General features: G+C 37.2%; 3 protein-coding genes across 4 annotated transcripts; all 3 read right to left on the reverse strand.

Moving 5' to 3' along the window:
• Positions 1-9,262: 9,262 nt before the first annotated feature.
• Positions 9,263-12,676, reverse strand: LOC148765949 (uncharacterized). Of its 2 annotated transcripts, none has more exons than XM_088812585.1 (2): positions 12,469-12,676; positions 9,263-10,607 (listed from the first exon to the last, which is right to left on the reverse strand). In XM_088812585.1, exons 1-2 carry the CDS (start codon positions 12,619-12,621, stop codon positions 9,969-9,971), a joined length of 792 nt encoding a protein of 263 aa, XP_088668711.1. In that variant the 5' UTR covers positions 12,622-12,676; the 3' UTR covers positions 9,263-9,968. The 2 variants fall into 2 exon arrangements, 1 of the variants encoding a protein (XP_088668711.1); XR_016029405.1 differs by lacking the exon at positions 9,263-10,607 and adding an exon at positions 11,590-11,728 and having other exon boundaries at positions 12,469-12,608.
• On the reverse strand, positions 10,788-12,180 carry LOC105948755 (putative B3 domain-containing protein At3g24850). Its single transcript, XM_088812586.1, has one exon. It carries the CDS (start codon positions 11,746-11,748, stop codon positions 10,987-10,989), a length of 762 nt encoding a protein of 253 aa, XP_088668712.1. The 5' UTR covers positions 11,749-12,180; the 3' UTR covers positions 10,788-10,986.
• A 5,285-nt stretch (positions 12,677-17,961) lies between the features above and the next one.
• On the reverse strand, positions 17,962-19,003 carry LOC148765950 (putative protein FAR1-RELATED SEQUENCE 10). Its single transcript, XM_088812439.1, has 2 exons — positions 18,604-19,003; positions 17,962-18,560 (listed from the first exon to the last, which is right to left on the reverse strand). The coding sequence occupies exons 1-2, from the start codon at positions 19,001-19,003 to the stop codon at positions 17,962-17,964; spliced, it is 999 nt and encodes a 332-aa protein (XP_088668565.1).
• Positions 19,004-20,154: the final 1,151 nt, after the last annotated feature.

The following is a 20,154-nucleotide window of genomic DNA, read 5'->3' on the forward strand; positions in this document are numbered from 1 at the left end:
TCTCGCCAAAATAACTCCCCGTAATCGGATCCGGTTCTTCTCGCCGGAAAAAAGTTGTTGAAGGACGCATGTGCTGAAAATCCTCCATTACCGATGAACGGCGGAGGGCTGGGGGTTTCAAGCACTTGGCGTTGGTGAAGAAAAGTTGTCGGTGGAGGAGAAGATTGGAGAAGGCCGGTGGTGGGAGGAAAGGGGCGGCAGTGGGAGGAAATTTGGGAAGAAGACGAGTTAAATTGAGATCTATTTTTTCTTTTTTCTAATTGAGTCTGTTAGAATTTATTTCGTGCAGATATAAATTATTTGTGTCAGATTCAGTTTTTCGTTACTGTTGCGTGAAGAGTTGCAACAGTTCGTGAAGCAGTTCGTAAAAACAGAAATAAACGAGACACAAATTTTAATGTGGTTCGGATACAATTGTACCCTACATCCACGGGGACTTGCAAATAAAATTTACTAATTTTTAGTTTTACGAATACAATAATAGGACTTAATCAAAATACAAAGACTCCCTCTTTGTTGACGCCGTTCTTGTATACTACGCTGAATTATAAATCTTCAATTTGCAGCACGTCTCTTGCTCCGCACGGTTGAACTCCCTTCAACGCTGAATCCCTCAGTCGGCGGATCGATCTCCTCCCGAGATCTGTTTAAGCCACTCTCCCGAAGAACCGATCTTCTTTTTGTATAGAAGAAGCAAACTGGTGATACTCCTTGAATCTTGGTGTCTTCACCACAAAGCCTTGAAGTCGATATATTTCTATGAAAATCACGTATCACGATGGAGCAATAAAAACGAGAACAAATAATAATTTCTCTGTGAATTTTTCTCTCGATAAAAAAGACGCTTGAAGAGCGACACAGAAAAGAGAAAATCTTTCTCTCCAAAAAAGCCGCACACAATCACGTTGTAATGTCGTCCCTTTTATATGTGATTGAATCTTCCTGTACAAGAAAAATAATTAGGTTAAAAAGTCATGGTCAAGAAGGAAAAGGAATTTAATAATATAGAAAACTAAATATTTATTCCTTATCTAACCTAATTTCCACAATTAACAAAATACTAATGCATGGAAATAGATGACAATACGTAAGAGGAATTCTTGACTTTTATTCCTAATAGAAGACTCCTTATAATAAATAATACTTAATTAATGACAAATAAGAAAAATATCAATATATAAAAGAAATCTGTTTCTCTTTCACAATCACACGTATGTGTGTAATATATGGCAAGAATGAATTCTTCTTTCACAACACTTCTACACAAGTCATTAAGTTAAGAATAAATCTTTTTAATTAATAAGATAGTTTCCTATATAAAAGAAACAATTAATGACAAATTAAAGAATTAGAGTAAACAAGGAGACTTCCCTTTTGTGTTTCACGGTACATAAGGACTTGTTGCACAAGTCTTTACTCATCCCTTGTTTATTAGAATCCAATTAGATTCTAACAATCTCCCCCTTTGTCATTGATTGATTCTAATCATTTTCTCCCCCTGAATAAAAAGTTGAAAATAAAACAATCAGAGGATAGACGGAAACAATAAAACTAAAGATCATCCTCAGCATTAAAGGAACAGCTCATCATCTCCATCTCTTTCAGCAACAAGAGTGCCATGAACTGCTGCAATAGTGAGTGCCACAGTTTCAGCACTTGTTCCCACAGTAGTGGCTTCGGTAGGTGGTTCACAACGAATTCAACTCCCCCTGCATGTGTTTCTCCCCCTGTAAATGATCCTTAGGCAACTCCTCTTGTAAATAACTTCATTCTTGTGAAGATCTAAACCAATTAATGACAATTAACACAATATTAGAAAAAGTGAAAAATTCTTCTCTTTTGAATACACAAGTTCAAGTGTTAGTGTGGAGAGATAAATTATTTCTTCTCAAATTATCTAATGAGATAACTAAGGAAAATATGTTCATCATATTAATACACATCTCCACAGAATTCCACTTGGTGTTGTGGACTTAGAATCCCACCGAGATTCTAACACTCTCCCCCTTTGGCATTGATTGGTCAGAACATTTACTCCCCTAAATATATGATACATGCATGAACAAGGGTCAGCAAATTCAGAATAACATCTGCACATATAAACTGTTGCAACAGTTTATCAAACAGTTCAGCAGATAGTGTAAACCGTAAATAAACCATAGTTCCAAAATAAAAGCAGATAATTCGTTCAGATAAGCACGAGATAAAAGGATATGCAGTAGCAGAAACAACTTCTCTGCACAATGCTTATTATTTGTCCTATATTTCTGCCCAGCAACTGTCTGATGCACTGTAGCAACAGTTGTCGGAACTCCCCCTGTGTTCATGCCATCGTTACTGTTCTTTTCTCCCCCTTTCTGGGCAATCACCATGCAGAGATAACTCAACATGGACTAATGATCTTGATGATTCAAGCAAGCTGTTCAAACACTTAACAAAAAGATCAAAACGAAGAGAGAATCTTGGAAGGAAGTGAGAAGAATCACTATACATAACGTGCACAGAAAATCACAAACTCACAAACTCAATACCACACGATAATTGCAATGCGAAAATCAAAGGATAGTGATATCAAATCCAACATTAAATAGCAAAGACTACAGACTTTGCCAAACTTCATAAGAAACGTGGAAATGTGAGGAGTAAGCCCAATCGATCCGGTTGCAACAAAAAAAATCAAATTTAACCGGCACATAAACAAAAATCCTGTCTCTCTCTCTCCTTTTTTTTTTTTTTTTTTTTTTTTTTTTTTTTTTAAATAATGCCTAATGCAGTACAAAAAGTAAACATGAGAAATAGACATGAGTGAAGAGACATATGTGAATAGGATACTGCATGGACAAACAAAACATATGGGATTTATCTTCACATTCACGATAAGCGCAATCCCCAAAAATCCGACTGCCAATGCAACCAATAAACTTAATAATCCCAAGTCAAACACAAAGATGCTCTTATTAGGTAGCGTACACACACGTCTAATGGTAGCTTTTTCCCATGAAAAACAGAGCAATTAAAAGGAACGAGATTATGTTGGTCGTGCAATGTGTAGTCCCCTGGGCTTTCTAATTGAGCTTTGTAGTAAGTGTTCGGTCAAGTGGTTTACTGGCTCGACTCAACTAGGCTTCGAACTATTCACTGACCATATATATAATTTATATTGGCCGTGCAATGTGTAGTTCCCTGGGCTTTCTAATTGAGCCTTGTAGCGAGCTTTCGGCCACGTGATTTACTGGCTCGACTCAAAAAGGCTTCGAACTATTCACTGACCAAATGGTTGTAGATATATATATATTAATAACAGTAGTTCAAGAGTAGCTTTCACTCATTAAAAGAGGCAGCTTTTCCCTATAAAAACATCCAACCATGACAAGACTATTCAGAGAAATAAATAAGTTGGAGCCTTTTAAGTAATCATTTTGGGAATTGGTGAAGTTCTACCCCACAAAATTTAGAAATACACGAAGTATCAAATTCACATTTGTCTCAATCATATGCAGTATGCTTAATGCAGGTCCTATATGAGATGCAAAAACATATGAAGTGTCCTACCTCTAAAAGTTGCAAGTCTGGACACACAGACTGTTGCAACAGTTCATGCAACTGCATCAGATTAAACAACATAAATTCCCAGCGATTTTCGCAAGGAATCAAATTTCTGTGCATCAATGGTTTTTGCAAAAGCATCAGTTAATTCATTCTCTGTTGCACCATAATCAATTGAGACAACCCCCTTTTCGACCAAGCCCCTTATGAAACAATGACAGATATCAGTAAGCTTAGTTCTCGAATGCTGAATTGGATTCATAAACTTATTTTTCGCATTCAAATTATCACAATTCAGATTACCAAGTTTTTTATTCCCAAAACTAGCTTTGTCACCAGAAATGTTGGAACAGTTAGTACTATCATCACATGAGTTTAAAGAAGTAATGGCAGATAAACAATTAAGATCAGACTTCTTTACCCAGATTTTTTGTTGAGTTTCATTCACTAAATCAACCTTTATCTTGGGTTTTTGAGACGACACAAAAGTGTGATCAATTTTAGCGGAAAGTGGTGAGCGGGCCATTATTCTTTTAACCATTTTCAAGTACTTAAAACACCTGGGTCGTATATGACCAGAAACATGACAAAAATGACAGGTAGGAACAAAAACTTTTCTTTGAAATGGCTGTGTTGGTGCAACTGTCGCAACAGTTTGTGAAACAGTGGATTGTTTAACAAAATTGATTTTTCTTTTTGGATCTTCTTTCTGTTTCAATGCATCATTAGATAGCTGATTACCCCCTATACCTATACGACAGTAGTTCGGCTGATTTTTGTTCAAAATTTCATTCAAAGTTACTCTACCAGTATTAAACTTAGAAATAACATCTTGGGTTTGAGCAAATTTAGCCTGCAAGCTATCTATTTCTCTACTAGAAGAAATAACATTTTGTTCAAGAGTAGAAATTCTTACCTTTAACACTTTATTTTCCTCTATGAGAACATGCTTATCATTTTCAAGGCGCTTATTTACCTCAGATACTTCAAGCCACTTCCGGTACATTTTTTCATATACATCTTTCACCTCTTCGAGGGTTGGCTCTTCATCATCACTACTGCTCTCAGATTCACCTGCAAAATTAAATGATGAAGTCAGACTATTGTCCTTATTTAAAGATAATTCATCATACCTGAAATCTGTCGGACAGACTGTTGCACCAGTTCGTCCCTCGGTTCTGCTCATCGAAGTAGTACCGCTGAATGCCATAAAGTTAGTGGTTTGATCTCCTTTGTTGTTCTCATCCTCATCACTGTCCTTTTTATCACTCCAAACAGTGGTGAGTGACATCTTGTTTTTCTTCAAAGTGTTCGCACACTCGGCCTGAATATGTCCAAAACCCCCACACTCTCGACATTGCTTTCTCCTAGACTTTGCATCACCAAAATAACCATTATTAGAAAACTTTTTAAATTTGTTAGGGTTAACAGACTTACCTGATTGAGAGGAATTTTCTCTATTTTCAATTTTTTGACGCAGGCTTTCGAGGTTATTTGACATAATTGCTAAGGATTCTTCAACATCAATGTCACACTCATGAAATGTTTGGCCTTGTGAGATGCCATGGGAAGCTTCAGCTTGGAATGCCACATTCTTCACCTTTTTCTTTTCTCGAATATTTGCTCTAAAATTCATTTCTTGGGTTTGCAGTTTACCCATGAGTTCATCTAGCTTCAGTGTGTTGATATCTCTCACTTCTTCGATTGCTGCAACTCTGTAAGCGAATCTTTCTGGTAATGAACGTAGTGCCTTTCTTACCAACTTTGTTTCCGAGTATTGTTCACCTAGTGCATACGATTCATTTGAAATATCACACAGCTTAGCGTGGAAATCAGCAATCGTCTCGTCCTCCTCCATATGAAGACTCTCAAATCTCGTGGCTAGCATCTGCAGCTTAGATGTTTTAACAGTTGATGTGCCTTCATACGTCACTTGTAGGATCTCCCATGCCCTTTTTGCTGATTCACATGATGCTATCAGTTTGAACTGATTGTCACCAACGCCACTGAAAATTGAGTTTATCGCCCTTGAGTTGTAATTGGCAAGTGATATCTCTTCATTAGTCCATGCTTCTTCTGGTTTTACCGTTTGCATACCATCCGTTCCTTTAGCCATGGGTGGGGTCCAACCAGTCACGATAGCACGCCAAGCTCGTTCATCAACGGACTTGATGAACATCTTCATCTTCGATTTCCAGTAAGAGTAATTTGATCCATCCAAGAGAGGTGGTCGTACTGTAGACGCTCCTTCACGATGAAACATATCTGCACAAAACAAATTAAAAAATTAAATCCCAAAATCTCACTAAGTGTATCTAGTGACAGGCTCTTGATGCCAATTGTTAGAATTTATTTCGTGCAGATATAAATTATTTGTGTCAGATTCAGTTTTTGCGTTACTGTTGCGTGAAGAGTTGCAACAGTTCGTGAAGCAGTTCGTAAAAACAGAAATAAACGAGACACAAATTTTAATGTGGTTCGGATACAATTGTACCCTACATCCACGGGGACCTGCAAATAAAATTTACTAATTTTTAGTTTTACGAATACAATAATAGGACTTAATCAAAATACAAAGACTCCCTCTTTGTTGACGCCGTTCTTGTATACTACGCTGAATTATAAATCTTCAATTTGCAGCACGTCTCTTGCTCCGCACGGTTGAACTCCCTTCAACGCTGAATCCCTCAGTCGGCGGATCGATCTCCTCCCGAGATCTGTTTAAGCCACTCTCCCGAAGAACCGATCTTCTTTTTGTATAGAAGAAGCAAACTGGTGATACTCCTTGAATCTTGGTGTCTTCACCACAAAGCCTTGAAGTCGATATATTTCTATGAAAATCACGTATCACGATGGAGCAATAAAAACGAGAACAAATAATAATTTCTCTGTGAATTTTTCTCTCGATAAAAAAGACGCTTGAAGAGCGACACAGAAAAGAGAAAATCTTTCTCTCCAAAAAAGCCGCACACAATCACGTTGTAATGTCGTCCCTTTTATATGTGATTGAATCTTCCTGTACAAGAAAAATAATTAGGTTAAAAAGTCATGGTCAAGAAGGAAAAGGAATTTAATAATATAGAAAACTAAATATTTATTCCTTATCTAACCTAATTTCCACAATTAACAAAATACTAATGCATGGAAATAGATGACAATACGTAAGAGGAATTCTTGACTTTTATTCCTAATAGAAGACTCCTTATAATAAATAATACTTAATTAATGACAAATAAGAAAAATATCAATATATAAAAGAAATCTGTTTCTCTTTCACAATCACACGTATGTGTGTAATATATGGCAAGAATGAATTCTTCTTTCACAACACTTCTACACAAGTCATTAAGTTAAGAATAAATCTTTTTAATTAATAAGATAGTTTCCTATATAAAAGAAACAATTAATGACAAATTAAAGAATTAGAGTAAACAAGGAGACTTCCCTTTTGTGTTTCACGGTACATAAGAACTTGTTGCACAAGTCTTTACTCATCCCTTGTTTATTAGAATCCAATTAGATTCTAACAGAGTCTATTTTTTTGAATTCGGCTGTAGAATTTTTCTTTGCGTAAGAAATTTTGAAAATTATAATTAGATCCAAAAGTTTCTATTATTTTCATTTAAACCCAATTACATTTATTTTTATTTATAAAAGAATTTAAGAGGGTATTTTTGACTTTTCACGTTAAAAATTACACTCTCAGTTACACAAGCTGCGCGTACAACACACGATATGCTGTCAAGGACTTTTTCGCCTTTGACTAATTTTCATCGGGGGGTTCCTGCTAATTTTTTTAACACGAGGGGTTTTTCGGCAATTCGAAATTACAGAGGGGTGGTTCTTGCAAAAAACCCTTTATATTAAGTGTATTTTCGGGTTAAACAAAAATAAAAGGATGTGTTAAAATTTTATTTTGAATTAAGGATTTATTTAAAATATTTTATTTGAGGTTGTCATCCACTTCAATTTAAGTTTGTGTTGAGGGGCTCCTAGCATATTACCCCTAATTTATAATCCTTATGGCATAATGCACCCTACATCAATTTTTTATGAGATTTTAAGCCCAAAAAGTAATATAACACCATATTTTAAACAGTTTAAAGCCTTATTCTAAGTAATACATTTATTTCTATCAACTAGACATTTAAAAATAATACTAGTGCCCTACAATTCTTATTCTATTTTTATTTTTTAGTAGATATTAATAATTAGAAATTTTGAATTATTTTGAAAATTTAAATTGACTCAAAATTAGAAATTATATATAATGTTTTCTTTAATGCAAAACATATAAAATATATGTTTTAAATATATATACAAGTAAAATAATTAAATTATATTAAGTAAGAAAACAAAACGTAAAGAATAATGAAAATTCCTTTAGAACTGTAAAATATCGTGATATATTGATTCGTTTTGGCTAAAATATCACTAGAAATTAAGGTATGGTGCATTTTGCCATGAGATGTATATTTTAAGGTGGGCTTGCCAATTTTAAGATGTTAGGGTGGAAAACGCTGAATACTGTTAATGATGGGGTGCAAAACGCAATTCACCCTTTTTTTGTGATATCTTATGTATGTTGTGTTTGCAAGAATATTGAGCTAATTGCACATAACCCCCTGTGTAATCTTGAATAGCCAAAAAAGTCCTCATGTTATAAAAATTAGCAAATACCCCCCTATGTTTTGTTTGATAAAGAACATCGTCCCTTTTTCTGAAATTGGCTGCTAAGTTATATGAAATTACTAAATTAACCCTGATAATTTTTAATAATATTTTAATTTTAAATAAATAAAATGCATAAAATAAAATAATAAAAAAAGAAAGAAAAAAGAACAAAAAATTTGTCACGCACAGGGTCGTCAACTCATGGCATCATCTTCCTTTTCTTCCATCCAGCCCTCCACCGTTGCACCACCACTGCCGCACCTCAAACAATTACTTCAAAATATTTTTGATATACTATTATTTCTCCAAGATGTATTACATCCCAAAAATTAGAATATCAAAATAGAAACTCATGTGTTAACTCCACACTAGAATTATTTGAAAATATTCTACAAACTCGATTGCAATTTGCAAGTTTAAGTTTGGGTTAACTGAAAAGATCCTACAAATTTGATTTCGAGTAATCAGTTTACTTTATACTCCATCTATTTTTTTTTTCCAGAGTCGTTTTAGGCATACTGTTTGTTCCATATTAAGTATCACTTTAGAATGTCAAGATATGACAATTCTCTTCGTTCAACTTCATCTTAGTGTCAACCGATTAATTAAGTAATAAAGAGAGACTTGAAGCAAAAAATGGGGTAATTTTGTCTAATACGAATTACTTTTCCTGCTATCAGGAATATTTTATAATAACTTCTTAATTGTTAATTGGTGTGCATTAACTTTAAACGGCACTTGTTTTGAAACGAACAAAGTATAAAGAGCGACACTTACATTTTGTGATCAAAAATAAGTTATAAGCAAAAGAAAAATATGTTCATTCTTTTATAATTTTTTTTTTTTTGCAAACACCATTGATCTGTAAAAACTTTAGAAACTTGATGGATATTGGATAATGATAACAAACATATATATATATATATATTACACATATCTAGATACATATGTGTGATTTTTTCTTAAATTAAAATTGCAAAAACCACCTAATTTATACTTTATCAAATGTAGCATTTATAAAATTATTTAATATATACAATTGTTTTCATGTCCAAATTCAACGGCACGAACCAGTTTTAATAAAAGAAACACATAAAACACACATTTTCAACATGTTGGCCAACTAATGACACTGCAGAGAATATAATGTAAGTCTACTTACCAGTTAATAAACACATTTTAAATGGCTCAAATAAATCATATATAGTGTCAATCTCACCTAGCCACACGATTCAGCAAACTATTCCACGAGCTCTGATCACTCTGCCACGAATCCTCCACCGAAAGTGGCGAAAAATCCGTCAACGCATCCGACGAATTCTTGCTGCTAAAAGTCCCTACACCGTCGAATTCCCGTTTATTAAACGTCTGATTCAGCGGTCTGTCGCTCAAATCGGACGACATCGAACGTGACGACCCCATAATGCTCATCATCATCATCATCTCTGCGTTAGTCCACTTACTCTGCCTAATCAGTTCCAACTCAACCGCAACTTCCATCATCGAAGGCCTCATATCCCTATGAAACGCAAGGCATCTAAACGCCAGCTCAGCAACCTTGTGGATCGACGAACGGGTCGATGATTTCGTCCAAACACCCCCTCCCGATCCGGTCGACCGCGAGGGAGGCCAAGTTGACCTCGTAAAGTCAACCACCCTCAATGCTGTTATGATCTCCACAAGCACAACGCCGAAGCTATACAACGTCGCTCTTGTCGGAAAGATGAAAATGCTGGTGGTACTGCGGGTCAAGGTAACCCGGAGTACCTTGTGGGGCCGTCGAGATGTGGGAGGATTCTGTCTCCAGAGCTGCTTTCTGATTCATCATTATCACTCTCAACTTCCTCCTCCTCGGTAACATCTTCATCCTCCATAAACTCCCAATCAGTATCCTCATCTTCCTCTTCGCCGCCGTCACTCCACCGCTCTCTATCGCCGTCGTTCCGATTCAGATGCATCTCCAGAAGCGAGGACGCAACTTCTCTCTCCTCGCTACTCAACGCCGCCGCAGATCCGCCGCCGACCCGCTCCGGCCGGCCGATTTCGTAAACCCTAGCCGTAGATCGGCGGTCAATTATGCTGTTCATGGCAACCACGCCAACGTAGGAATCCGTCGGCTCCGTCGCGAAATCCAGCACGCAGCGCTCCGCCGGAATCGTCGCGATGTCGGAGTAGCTCATGCCGTCGACCGTGCGGAATGCGGAGACGAAATCGTTCCTCATCCGGCGAGCGTCGAACGCTGACGTCACGTAATCGATGTTCCTCCTCATGATCGCGTAGATGACGTCACCACCGGAATTGAATTTAATCGTCGTCCGATCCAGTGACGGTACACTTCTGAGAAGCTTATAGTTTCGGAGATCCCACACCTCCGAGTTTATAATTACCTGTTCAGATCAATTGTTTCCTTTAATTAATATACATTTCATAAATAAAATGAAATAAATAAAATGAAAAAGATTTTGATTTTATTTGATTTTATTTAATATATACAATTGTTTTCCTCCTTATCTGCTGGTTCTTCTTCTTAATTGAACATGAACAAATCTAAGAAAAACATAAAAGAATTAATAAACTCTCATAGAATAAAATTAACAAAGGCTAGCTGATACATATATTATAACCTATCCATGATAGACCAGACCAAATTAAATCAGGATTTATATATAATTATCCAAACCAAACAAACAATGAACCCTAATAATATCGAAAACTTATGATCTGATGATCAAACTCCAAAATCACAAAATTAATTAAAAAAAAACCCTAATTATTATTATGTGGGATCTTGACAAGAACAAGATGCAACTCTTGATCGATCCTAAAAGACCAAAGCTGGACCACATCATCAGGTTCAAGATTATTCCTCTGTGCAACGTTACTCCATGCTCCGTTTATTACGTAATTCGAAGACGTATTCTTGCCGTTAGCCTTGTTCATATCCCATCTGCACAGTTTCACTTTCTCCAGTTCCAACGAGGGCTCGATAATCGTGACCTCTTTGAAATTCATCTTGTTGTTGCCGTCACGCGTCGTAAGAAAACGAGTCTCCTCGTCAGTCAAGAAAGTGTGATCAAGAACCTGTGTGAAAGGGATCGACAGCCTGTTGTTTCCCTTAGCCAAATCTGTCTTGAACAATCCCTTTTCGATAACCAGCTTCTCCTCCGTTACACGTTTTCCTCCTCGCGCTAATCTTCTTATCGCCTTCTTGAAATCTTCCGGCAGAGGACGCGGCGGTGGCTGCGACGACGACCCTTCTCCGCTGGACGACGACTTCCTTCTCTTGGACGCCGCCGCCGCTGCCTTGCGGTCGGAATATTCTTCTTCTTGTTCTTGTTGTTCTTCGTGTTCTACTTCCCAATCGTTGTCGTCGGCGATTTCAAATACAGGCTTGCTCCTGAATTTTCTTTTGTTTCTCTTCTTCTTCTGCTCATCTGCTTCGTTTAATGCCTGTAATCTTTGATAGGCCAATCGAGCCAAAGTCTTGAATCTGTTGTTTTCTTCGCGTCTGAATTTTCGACACGCCATCGATCTTCTTAATAATAATTCTCTCGATCGACTAGCTTGTTAATTAATATAAACTTCCAATTGAATAATATGCGTTTGATAATAATGGGATGATCAATGTATCTATAGACTACATATATATATATATATATAGAGAGAGAGAGAGAGAGAGAGAGAGAGAGAGAGAGAGAGATTTAGAGGGTAAATTTAAGTGGTTTCCAAGATGGTATAGAACTAGGATTTTCCTTATATAATTCATGCAAGTAAGGAATCTTTGTTATTTTCGGATTTGCCCTTACTGAATCTTTCCTACTAGAACCGATTCTTTGTTAAGTTGTTTTCAGATTTTTCCTAATTGAATTATAATTGGCAGCCTAGTTTAATTAATTTGCCCGTTGAAGGGAAAAGAAAAGGAAAAAAAAAAAAAAAAAAAAAAAAAAAAAAGAAAAAAAAAAAAAAAAAGAAATAAGGTATCTATACCCAAATTCCTCTGTTTCTTCCAAGGGCAATATTAAACAAATAAGGGATATTATTCCAGCAAAATGGCACATATAAATAGAAGTTGTAGCAAAATTTATTTTCAACAAACGTATAACAGCTCTTTTAATGTGCATAAGAAGGAACTTCTGCACCGGATTGTAGCCAGAAAGCTCAATTACATCTTTTTTAGTGGGATCGAAAGACCTAATTTTTATGCGTCTGTAAAATTGGGAAAACCCTAAAATATATACATTATGGTACCTTTGAGTTCAAACTGGGATCCATCAGCGAGCTGGCTTCAATGGTGCGGCGGAGCGACGACGGAGGCGGTGGCTGACTGACTGACCGACCTTCTGAAATTTGATCGTCACAAATCAAACTCTTTCCAAACAATTTTGCCAAGCTATTCGGCATGAGTACCAAACAATTTTACACACTTCTATTGTAGTAATTTCTTTTCTTAAAAAGAAAAATAGTTACATATTTAATTATAGTGGCAACTATTTTAAATCCCAACTTTTGCTTAATTGAATACCACCAAGTTTAAAATTAAAATTGAGTACATATTTATCAGTTTTTTCTTACTTTAATACCAAAATAAAAAGAAAATTACAAAAACACCCTTTCATACAAAATATCAATTATATCAAATTTTATTAGAAATTACCTATTCAAAAACCAAATAAAAAAAAAAAGAAAAAAAAACCCTTTGTTGTAAAAAAAAAACCTCCAACCCTCTCCAACCCTCGCCGCCGCCGCTGAACGCCGCCGAACGCCACCGTACGCCGCCGCCGCTTCTTCGTCCATTGTTATCAACCCGCCGCCGCTTCTTCGTTCCGGTTTCATCCAAGTAATAATTTTTTTCGAATTTTTTTCTTTAATATTTACTTAGGATTTGATTGTTTGATATGGGTAATTAGGATTTGATTGTTTTAGGTAGAAATGATCGTTAATTAGTAATAAGTGCATCTAATTTCAGTCGATTTGAGCATTGATTTGAGATTCGTGGGTTGGTTCTTCGTTAACAAATTTCGACATGTATATGTCGATTTTTTCAGAATTTTCGACAGCTTGATGTCGAAAATTCATCAAAAATCGACATATAGTTGTCGAATGCTTTGAAATATTTGAATTGAATTTTTTATAATTCGACAGCACACTGTCGAATTTTGGTTGAACATTCGACAGCTAGCTGTCGAAAATTCAACCAAATTTCGACAGCTACATGTCGAATTATGTCTGTGTAATTTTTTTTTTTTTTTTCATATTTTTATTTGCTTGTGTTTATATTATGTATATTAATTTTTATTTGTGTGTTATTTTGCAGTGGAAGAACCACGCGAACCTCGTATACCTCCGACTGTCTCGAACCGTAAGAAGAGGAAGGAATTATCTGATAGAGGCAAGGGCAAGGCAATCACGACCAAGAAAAAGACCACGACCAAGAAGAAGTCTGGAGAGGGTTCTTCGTCAACGAATCCGGTGCCGGCTCTACCTTCGACTGTAGAAGTTGGTGATTCGAGCAACGAACCGGTCCGAGGTCCCGAGATACCGGAATTGTACACAAATTTTGATAAGCACATTGCTTATCATATTGTGAACGGAGGGCCAGATCGCTCGGAGCGCGGCTCAGAATTTCGAATTCGAAATCACACAGGAAGTTTGAAAGGCTGGGTGCCGGCGCCGTTTATTACAGAGGCAGTACAAAGAGCTGGATTAATGTCAGTTGTAGAAGCATCGTACAACACTGTGGACGGCCATCTACTTAGAGCCTTCATAGAGAGATGGCAGTCAGCTACCAACACATTTCATTTACCTGTTGGAGAGATGACCATCACACTTAATGATGTGAGTACGTTGGTCGGTTTGCCAGTTGTTGGGCGTACCGTATCTTGCGAGCGTTTGATCCGTGATTCTAAAACGAAGCCCAGTAGTTTGATGTTTGAGTTGCTGGGTGAGTACCCGGACGATGTAGACAAGAAGAAAGCGGTGAAGTTGGAATGGTTGAAGGCTAAATTTAGCAAGATGACCACGAGAGATAGTGCTGATAAGAGGACATACGCCATTCGGGCGTATTTGTTATTTTTGCTCGGGTGTACCATACTGTGCGACAAGACAGGCAACATGGTAAGCGTGGAGTATCTCAATCTCGTCTCTAATTTGGATCGGATCGGCGAGTATGCTTGGGGCACTGCATGTCTTTGCCGGTTGTACGATGAGCTTTCGTCAGCCTCACAGAAATCAACGAACTCGATGGCTGGCTGGCTGACGTTCTTTCAATCATGGATTTACTAGCATTTTCCTTATTTGGCGGGTGCCACATTCAAGACGGAATTCGAGGGGCCATTAGCGAGCCGATGGGAGTCTCAGTCAAAGACTACTTCAACGCCTGAACGAGCGTCGTACCTGCGATCTCGATTAGATGATTTGATCCCCGATCAGGTAAAATACCAGTTTAATAATTTATTATTACTACTTAAGTAGGTTTTTAAATCTAATTTTTTATTTATTTTACTAGGTTTTATGGTCACCGTATACGGCTATTCGTGATCGTTTCCCGATCCAGATTCTGCTTGGTTTAGTGGGATGATATGTTGCATGGACCACTTCGAGGCATATCATCCGGACAGAGAGTTGAGGCAGTTCAACCGGGTGCAAATTATTCCAGGTCGTGTATACATGTCAAAAGATATGTACAAAGCTGTAGTTAACAAAGGTCGATCAATCCAGAACTCAATATTCGTTGCGTATGGCGAACGATTCTCTGATCGGTGGGAGGAGTATTGTCTGGACGAGGAGTCGAGGTCCATTGAAGTTGAACTCGGGGAGGCGGACACTTCGCCGGACTACATGAGTTGGTTCCGACCCAGATGCATGTTACAACTCAGTAGGCATGGAGGCCATCCACCTCGACCTCAGGCGGATCGACCTCGACCACGTGAAGCTCGTCCAGGGGGTGGTACCGATAAGGAGGTCCAACTTTCACAAATTTTGGAGTTGGTGAAGGGTACACTTAGCGAGGTGCGGGGACTTGCGCCATCCGACGCTCATACGGTCATGTGGGGGACCCTAAATGATATTGTCAGATTGATCGAGCCGGATGCCCCACTTCCACCTCCATCGAGCTCGTCGGATGCCCCACCACCACCTCCAGCTAGCTCGATAGGGCCAATTCCACCGCCATCGAGCTCGTCCGATGCCCCACAGGCGGTTGTGAAACGCGTGTTTAGTAGGAAGAAAAAAACACATGATTAATCTTGTGTGTTTTAGGCAATTTAGTTGATGGATTGTATGTGGTTTAGATGGTTATTTTTAGATGGATGTTGTTTGATGGATTTTATTTGATTTTCTTGTTTTTTAATTTAGTTTTATATGGATTTTGATTGTTTTAAATGAAAATATTTTTGATAATTTGAATTTTTTTTTTGTCCAAAAATACTTAGAATATGTTTTTTATCTTACATTGCAATATATTTGGGGTTAATTTCACAAAAAAATAAAAATTTCAAATTATCGAAAAAAAAACAAAAATTGATAGCTGTCGAATTTAAGCTGTATCAATTTTTTTTTTTCGATAATTTGAATTTTTTTTTTTTTGTCCAAAAACACTTAGAATATGTTTTTTTATGTTACATTGCAATATATTTGGGGTTAATTTCACAAAAAAAATAAAAATTGCAATTTTTTTCAAAAAAAAATAAAATTGATACAGCTTAAATTCGACAGCTATCTGTCGAATTTCTATTGAAATTCGACAGCGAGCTGTCGAATTTAAGCTGTATCAATTTTTTTTTTCGATAATTTGAAATTTTTATTTTTTTTGTCCAAAAACACTTAGAATATGTTTTTTATGTTACATTGCAATATATTTGGGGTTAATTTCACAAAAAAAATAAAAATTGCAATTTTTTTCAAAAAAATTGCAATTTTTATTTTTTTTGTCCAAAAACACTTAGAATATGTTTTTTATGTTACATAGCAGTATATTTGGGGTTAATTTCACAAAAAAAATAAACATTGCAATTTTTCAAAAACGACAACACTTAATAACATTGAAACTAGCACCAGTAAATTTACATAGTTTTGTTCGGAGAACTATCACCATTGTCTGATATAGTAATAATCTCGAAACTCTCTCGCGTGGCAACATTTTGACCTATTAGTTCTCGGAACGCTGTAATCCGACCATCCATTTCTGCAGGCTTCCAACCATCAGCTTTAGGATCACGACATCGGTACCAATAATCGGCTATAGGAGGTATTGGACAATTGTTGTTCAAGACAACATGCACGAAGTGACAGTTGTCGACGAATGCCATTCCGTGCTCTTGTCTCTCGCTGAAAAGCATTGGATCGCTCGATAGAGGAAGGAACGTCAGACACTGATACTTGGATAAGTAGACAAGCACAATATTGTATGTTGCAGCAATTACATGACCCATATTTGGAAAAGACATCCAATGATCACGAGTGGCAGGAATATCCCAGTTACTCACAATAGCTTGCATGCTTCTAACGGTTTCTTCGCCACGGTACATGGCCGTGTAAGTGGAAAAATTAGAAGTCAACTCCCGTAGCATGTCATCTCGTACTCGACCCCATTCATCTTCTCCAAATCCCATCATAGAGGCAACTGCCCGAAATCCACAGTGTCCATCTGAACCGACATTGATGATTTCTCGAACATGCATACGAAATCGTGGATGGATCGTGTCAATGTACTTATTCTTGCCGATCAAACCTGGTGGCAATCCCACATCTGCATCTTCAAATAATGGTTTGAACGACTCTTGCGTCGGTATAGTGCTTTTTCCTGACTCGTGAGTTGGTATAGTGTTAATAGAATCATTCGAGTGCCCTCGTAATCTCATCAGTACAGGTATAAGCTGCAGTATATTACACAAAATTACTCAGCACAATTATAAAATACAACAACTTCAATGAAATGAGACGATAGTAGCGACATTTACATTTGGAGAACAACTAGCTTGCTTCGATTTTTTTTTTTCTTTGGCTCCACATACTCAAAATGTGATTTGTCACAAGTGCTTGATTTGTCTTTCCTATTTTTTGCCGGTCGACCTTTGCTAAAAACTTTTTCAATTGGCTCCGTAAGGTTAGTCTTCTCTGGGTGGGTAAAATGTCTCAAATGGTTGCGCAATTGAGTTTTTGCATCGAGATCGGCACATTCAAAGAGCTTCTGGTATTCCGATAATTCTTCGTCGATGGTTGGTAGGATGACTTCGTATGTGGTCGCGACGGGCTCCATGCTCATATGTTTCCAATACGAGCCTATTAACTCAAGTGGGATAGGACATTTGTTCACAACAACATACTCATGAAGTTCATGGCAACATGGTAGACCGTGAGTTGTTCGGATGGCGCAACTACAACCCATATCGCTCGGTTGCAATAGTTTCGCATTGTCCACCTCAACTTTGAGTAGTTGCAGAGCGAATTTTGAGATACTTCCACGAAGCTCGTTGTATATCAACGTTTTGAAAGTGTGTTCGTAAGTATTTTTACTTACTTCAAAAGAAGCTTTGATGTCATTGTGTTGTTCGACAATTTGGTTGTGGACTTTCGTATACAAATCCACAAAGGTGCCAGTTGAATTATGCACATCCCTTTTCATTCGTCCGTGTGCCCCCTCCACCCTATTAGAAGTGTACGTTCCAAAATGAGTACACTTATTTGTCCACACCGATACAAGTCTCTCCTTGTACGAATCCAACCATGAATTAGCTACATATTCTATAGCCGGGAGATAACGATAAATGTTCTTTTCATTGACTCCCAATCCTCATTGAACTCCTCTATGGTATTTCTTTCAATAAGAGCCGAAAAAGCCGACTGAAATTGCTTCCATTTGGTGATGTCCTTTGGGAACAATTTCTTACAATTGGCCAATATATTCTTGTTCACATGCCACCGACACAGCAAGTGATGACTCGATGGATACACATTGGCCACTGCTTTCATTAAAGCCAAATCTCGATCTGTTACAATGCAATTAGGCCGATGACAACTTGTCATGGCCTCCTTCAAACCACGCAACGCCCATTCGAAATTTTCCGTCTTTTCGTGATCCAAGTATGCAAAGGCAATGGAGAACGTCATGTTGGTACAAGTAAAACCCACAATCTCAAGAAATGGGAGTCCGTAACGATTGGTCTTGTACGTGCAATCGATGACGAATACGTACGGATACGACTTTGCCAACTTAATGCATTTCGGGTGGATCCACAACAAGTCGGTAATCGCATTCAACTCGTTCGATCTATGGTACGAGAGGTATTCATCTTCTTTCAACTTGACGAACAATGATTGATTGAGATCTCCCATCCAATTCACTGAAATTTAACTTAGAGATATTATTGTAAACTGTCTTCATACCAGTTACATTAGACGGGTCCTTTTCCTTCAATGCTCTTAGAATTGCCCTTGGTTTCACCATTGCTTTCTTCATAGTGTGAACAAAGGAAACCTGCTCCTTTGATAATCTTCCAGCATAAGAGTGTCCGTGCAAGTTTTCAAATAAGTTGCGGTTGTGAATACCACTATAAACATCCAATTTCCACTCAGCCTTTTCATTATCCTTGGATTCTTTTGTCCCCTTCAATTTAAACGGACAATTGCATTTCTTTGAACCGGTGCTCCTTTTTCCCGGTCTTTGATCATCTTCACCTGGTACCTTCTTGCCAACATAATGGCCCCCACACTCACAACGAACAATCACATACGGTGTCCTACGTCCTCTATCCCCGTCACTCGAACCCGCAATCATTAACACCATTCCAATTCTTTTACATACTTCACGAACCCATGCCAATAAAGCTTCTTTTGTTGGGAATTTTTCTGACGTGGGAAATGAATGGGTGCAATCGATCTACACAAAAGTGTCGAAAATATAAGACAAGTAAATTTGCAACATGAACAAAATCGACGCCTAAGTGTCGAAAATGACCACAATTTTCGACACCTAAGTGTCGAATTTTGCTACTGTTTTCGACACTTAAGTGTCGAAAACAAGGGTCATTTTCGACACTTAGGCGTCGAAAATGGTAGCAAAATTCGACACTTAGGTGTCGAAACTGAATAAAATATCTATTGTTATGGTTTTCGACACATACATGTCGAAAATTAGGCATATTTTCGACCTGTATGTGTCGAAAATTGGTGGCGAGTTTAAAAAAAAAATATCAAAATCGATGTTTTAGCTCAAAAAATACATGAATACATACCATAATGGGTTCTCCTTGCTCGTAAACTACCATTCTATTGTCATTTGACGCCATTTTGCAAGTTGTGTAAGGTTTTGATTTCTTTTGTTTTGAGGTTTTTTAGGAGGGTTTTTGGGGAGGGAGAAGAAGGAGGTGGAGGAGGTGAGCGGTTTGTGAGTGAGGAGGGAAATGTTTTTTTTAGGGTATTTGATTATTTGGTATTTAAGAAGGAAAAATAGTATTTGTAATATTTTTTTGGTTTTAATTTTCATTAAGGGCATTAAAGTAATTTACAATTAATTATTTATTTTTTATTTTTTTGGTATTCAAGTTAGCAAAAGTTGGGATTTGAAATAGTGATCCCCTTAATTATATTAGCAACATTTCAAAGGTAAAAATAATTATTAGTTTAATGTATGATAATAACTAATTTTTAATAGACATTTAACATGTATACAAATTCTCAAATGCTAATTGTAGCGGGACTTTTACTGAAATTGGCTTATTTGCAGCGATACCTTTTCATTTCAATTTTTTCAACCTTTTGAAATATTCAAAACGCTCTAAACTAAAAAGAGTCGAGAATTCAGATTTTCGTGTTTATTTGATAAATCGACTGCCCGACGACAACAAATAACAATATGGCCGATTCTGACGATTCTTACGAGGTAAATCGAAGAAAGTAGTGGAAGTTGAAATTTTTCGTCGGGTCTATCGTGTTGTG

Source organism: Erythranthe guttata, chromosome 13 (genome assembly GCF_056151865.1).
Source record: "Erythranthe guttata isolate IM_541 chromosome 13, IM_541, whole genome shotgun sequence".
NCBI lineage: Eukaryota > Viridiplantae > Streptophyta > Magnoliopsida > Lamiales > Phrymaceae > Erythranthe > Erythranthe guttata.

What these genes read in the sequence shown, in the direction of transcription:
- LOC148765950 (XM_088812439.1), bottom strand. Translation starts at nt 19,003, where the DNA reads ATGGTGTTAATGATTGCGGGTTCGAGTGACGGGGATAGAGGACGTAGG. An exon ending in GGACCCGTCTAATGTAACTG is followed by an intron (nt 18,561 to 18,603) that starts GTATGAAGACAG and finishes GTTAAATTTCAG; the next exon opens with TGAATTGGATGGGAGATCTC.
- LOC148765949 (XM_088812585.1), bottom strand. Translation starts at nt 12,621, where the DNA reads ATGCCGAATAGCTTGGCAAAATTGTTTGGAAAGAGTTTGATTTGTGAC. An exon ending in ATCCCAGTTTGAACTCAAAG is followed by an intron (nt 10,608 to 12,468) that starts GTACCATAATGT and finishes TGATCTGAACAG; the next exon opens with GTAATTATAAACTCGGAGGT.
- LOC105948755 (XM_088812586.1), bottom strand. Translation starts at nt 11,748, where the DNA reads ATGGCGTGTCGAAAATTCAGACGCGAAGAAAACAACAGATTCAAGACT.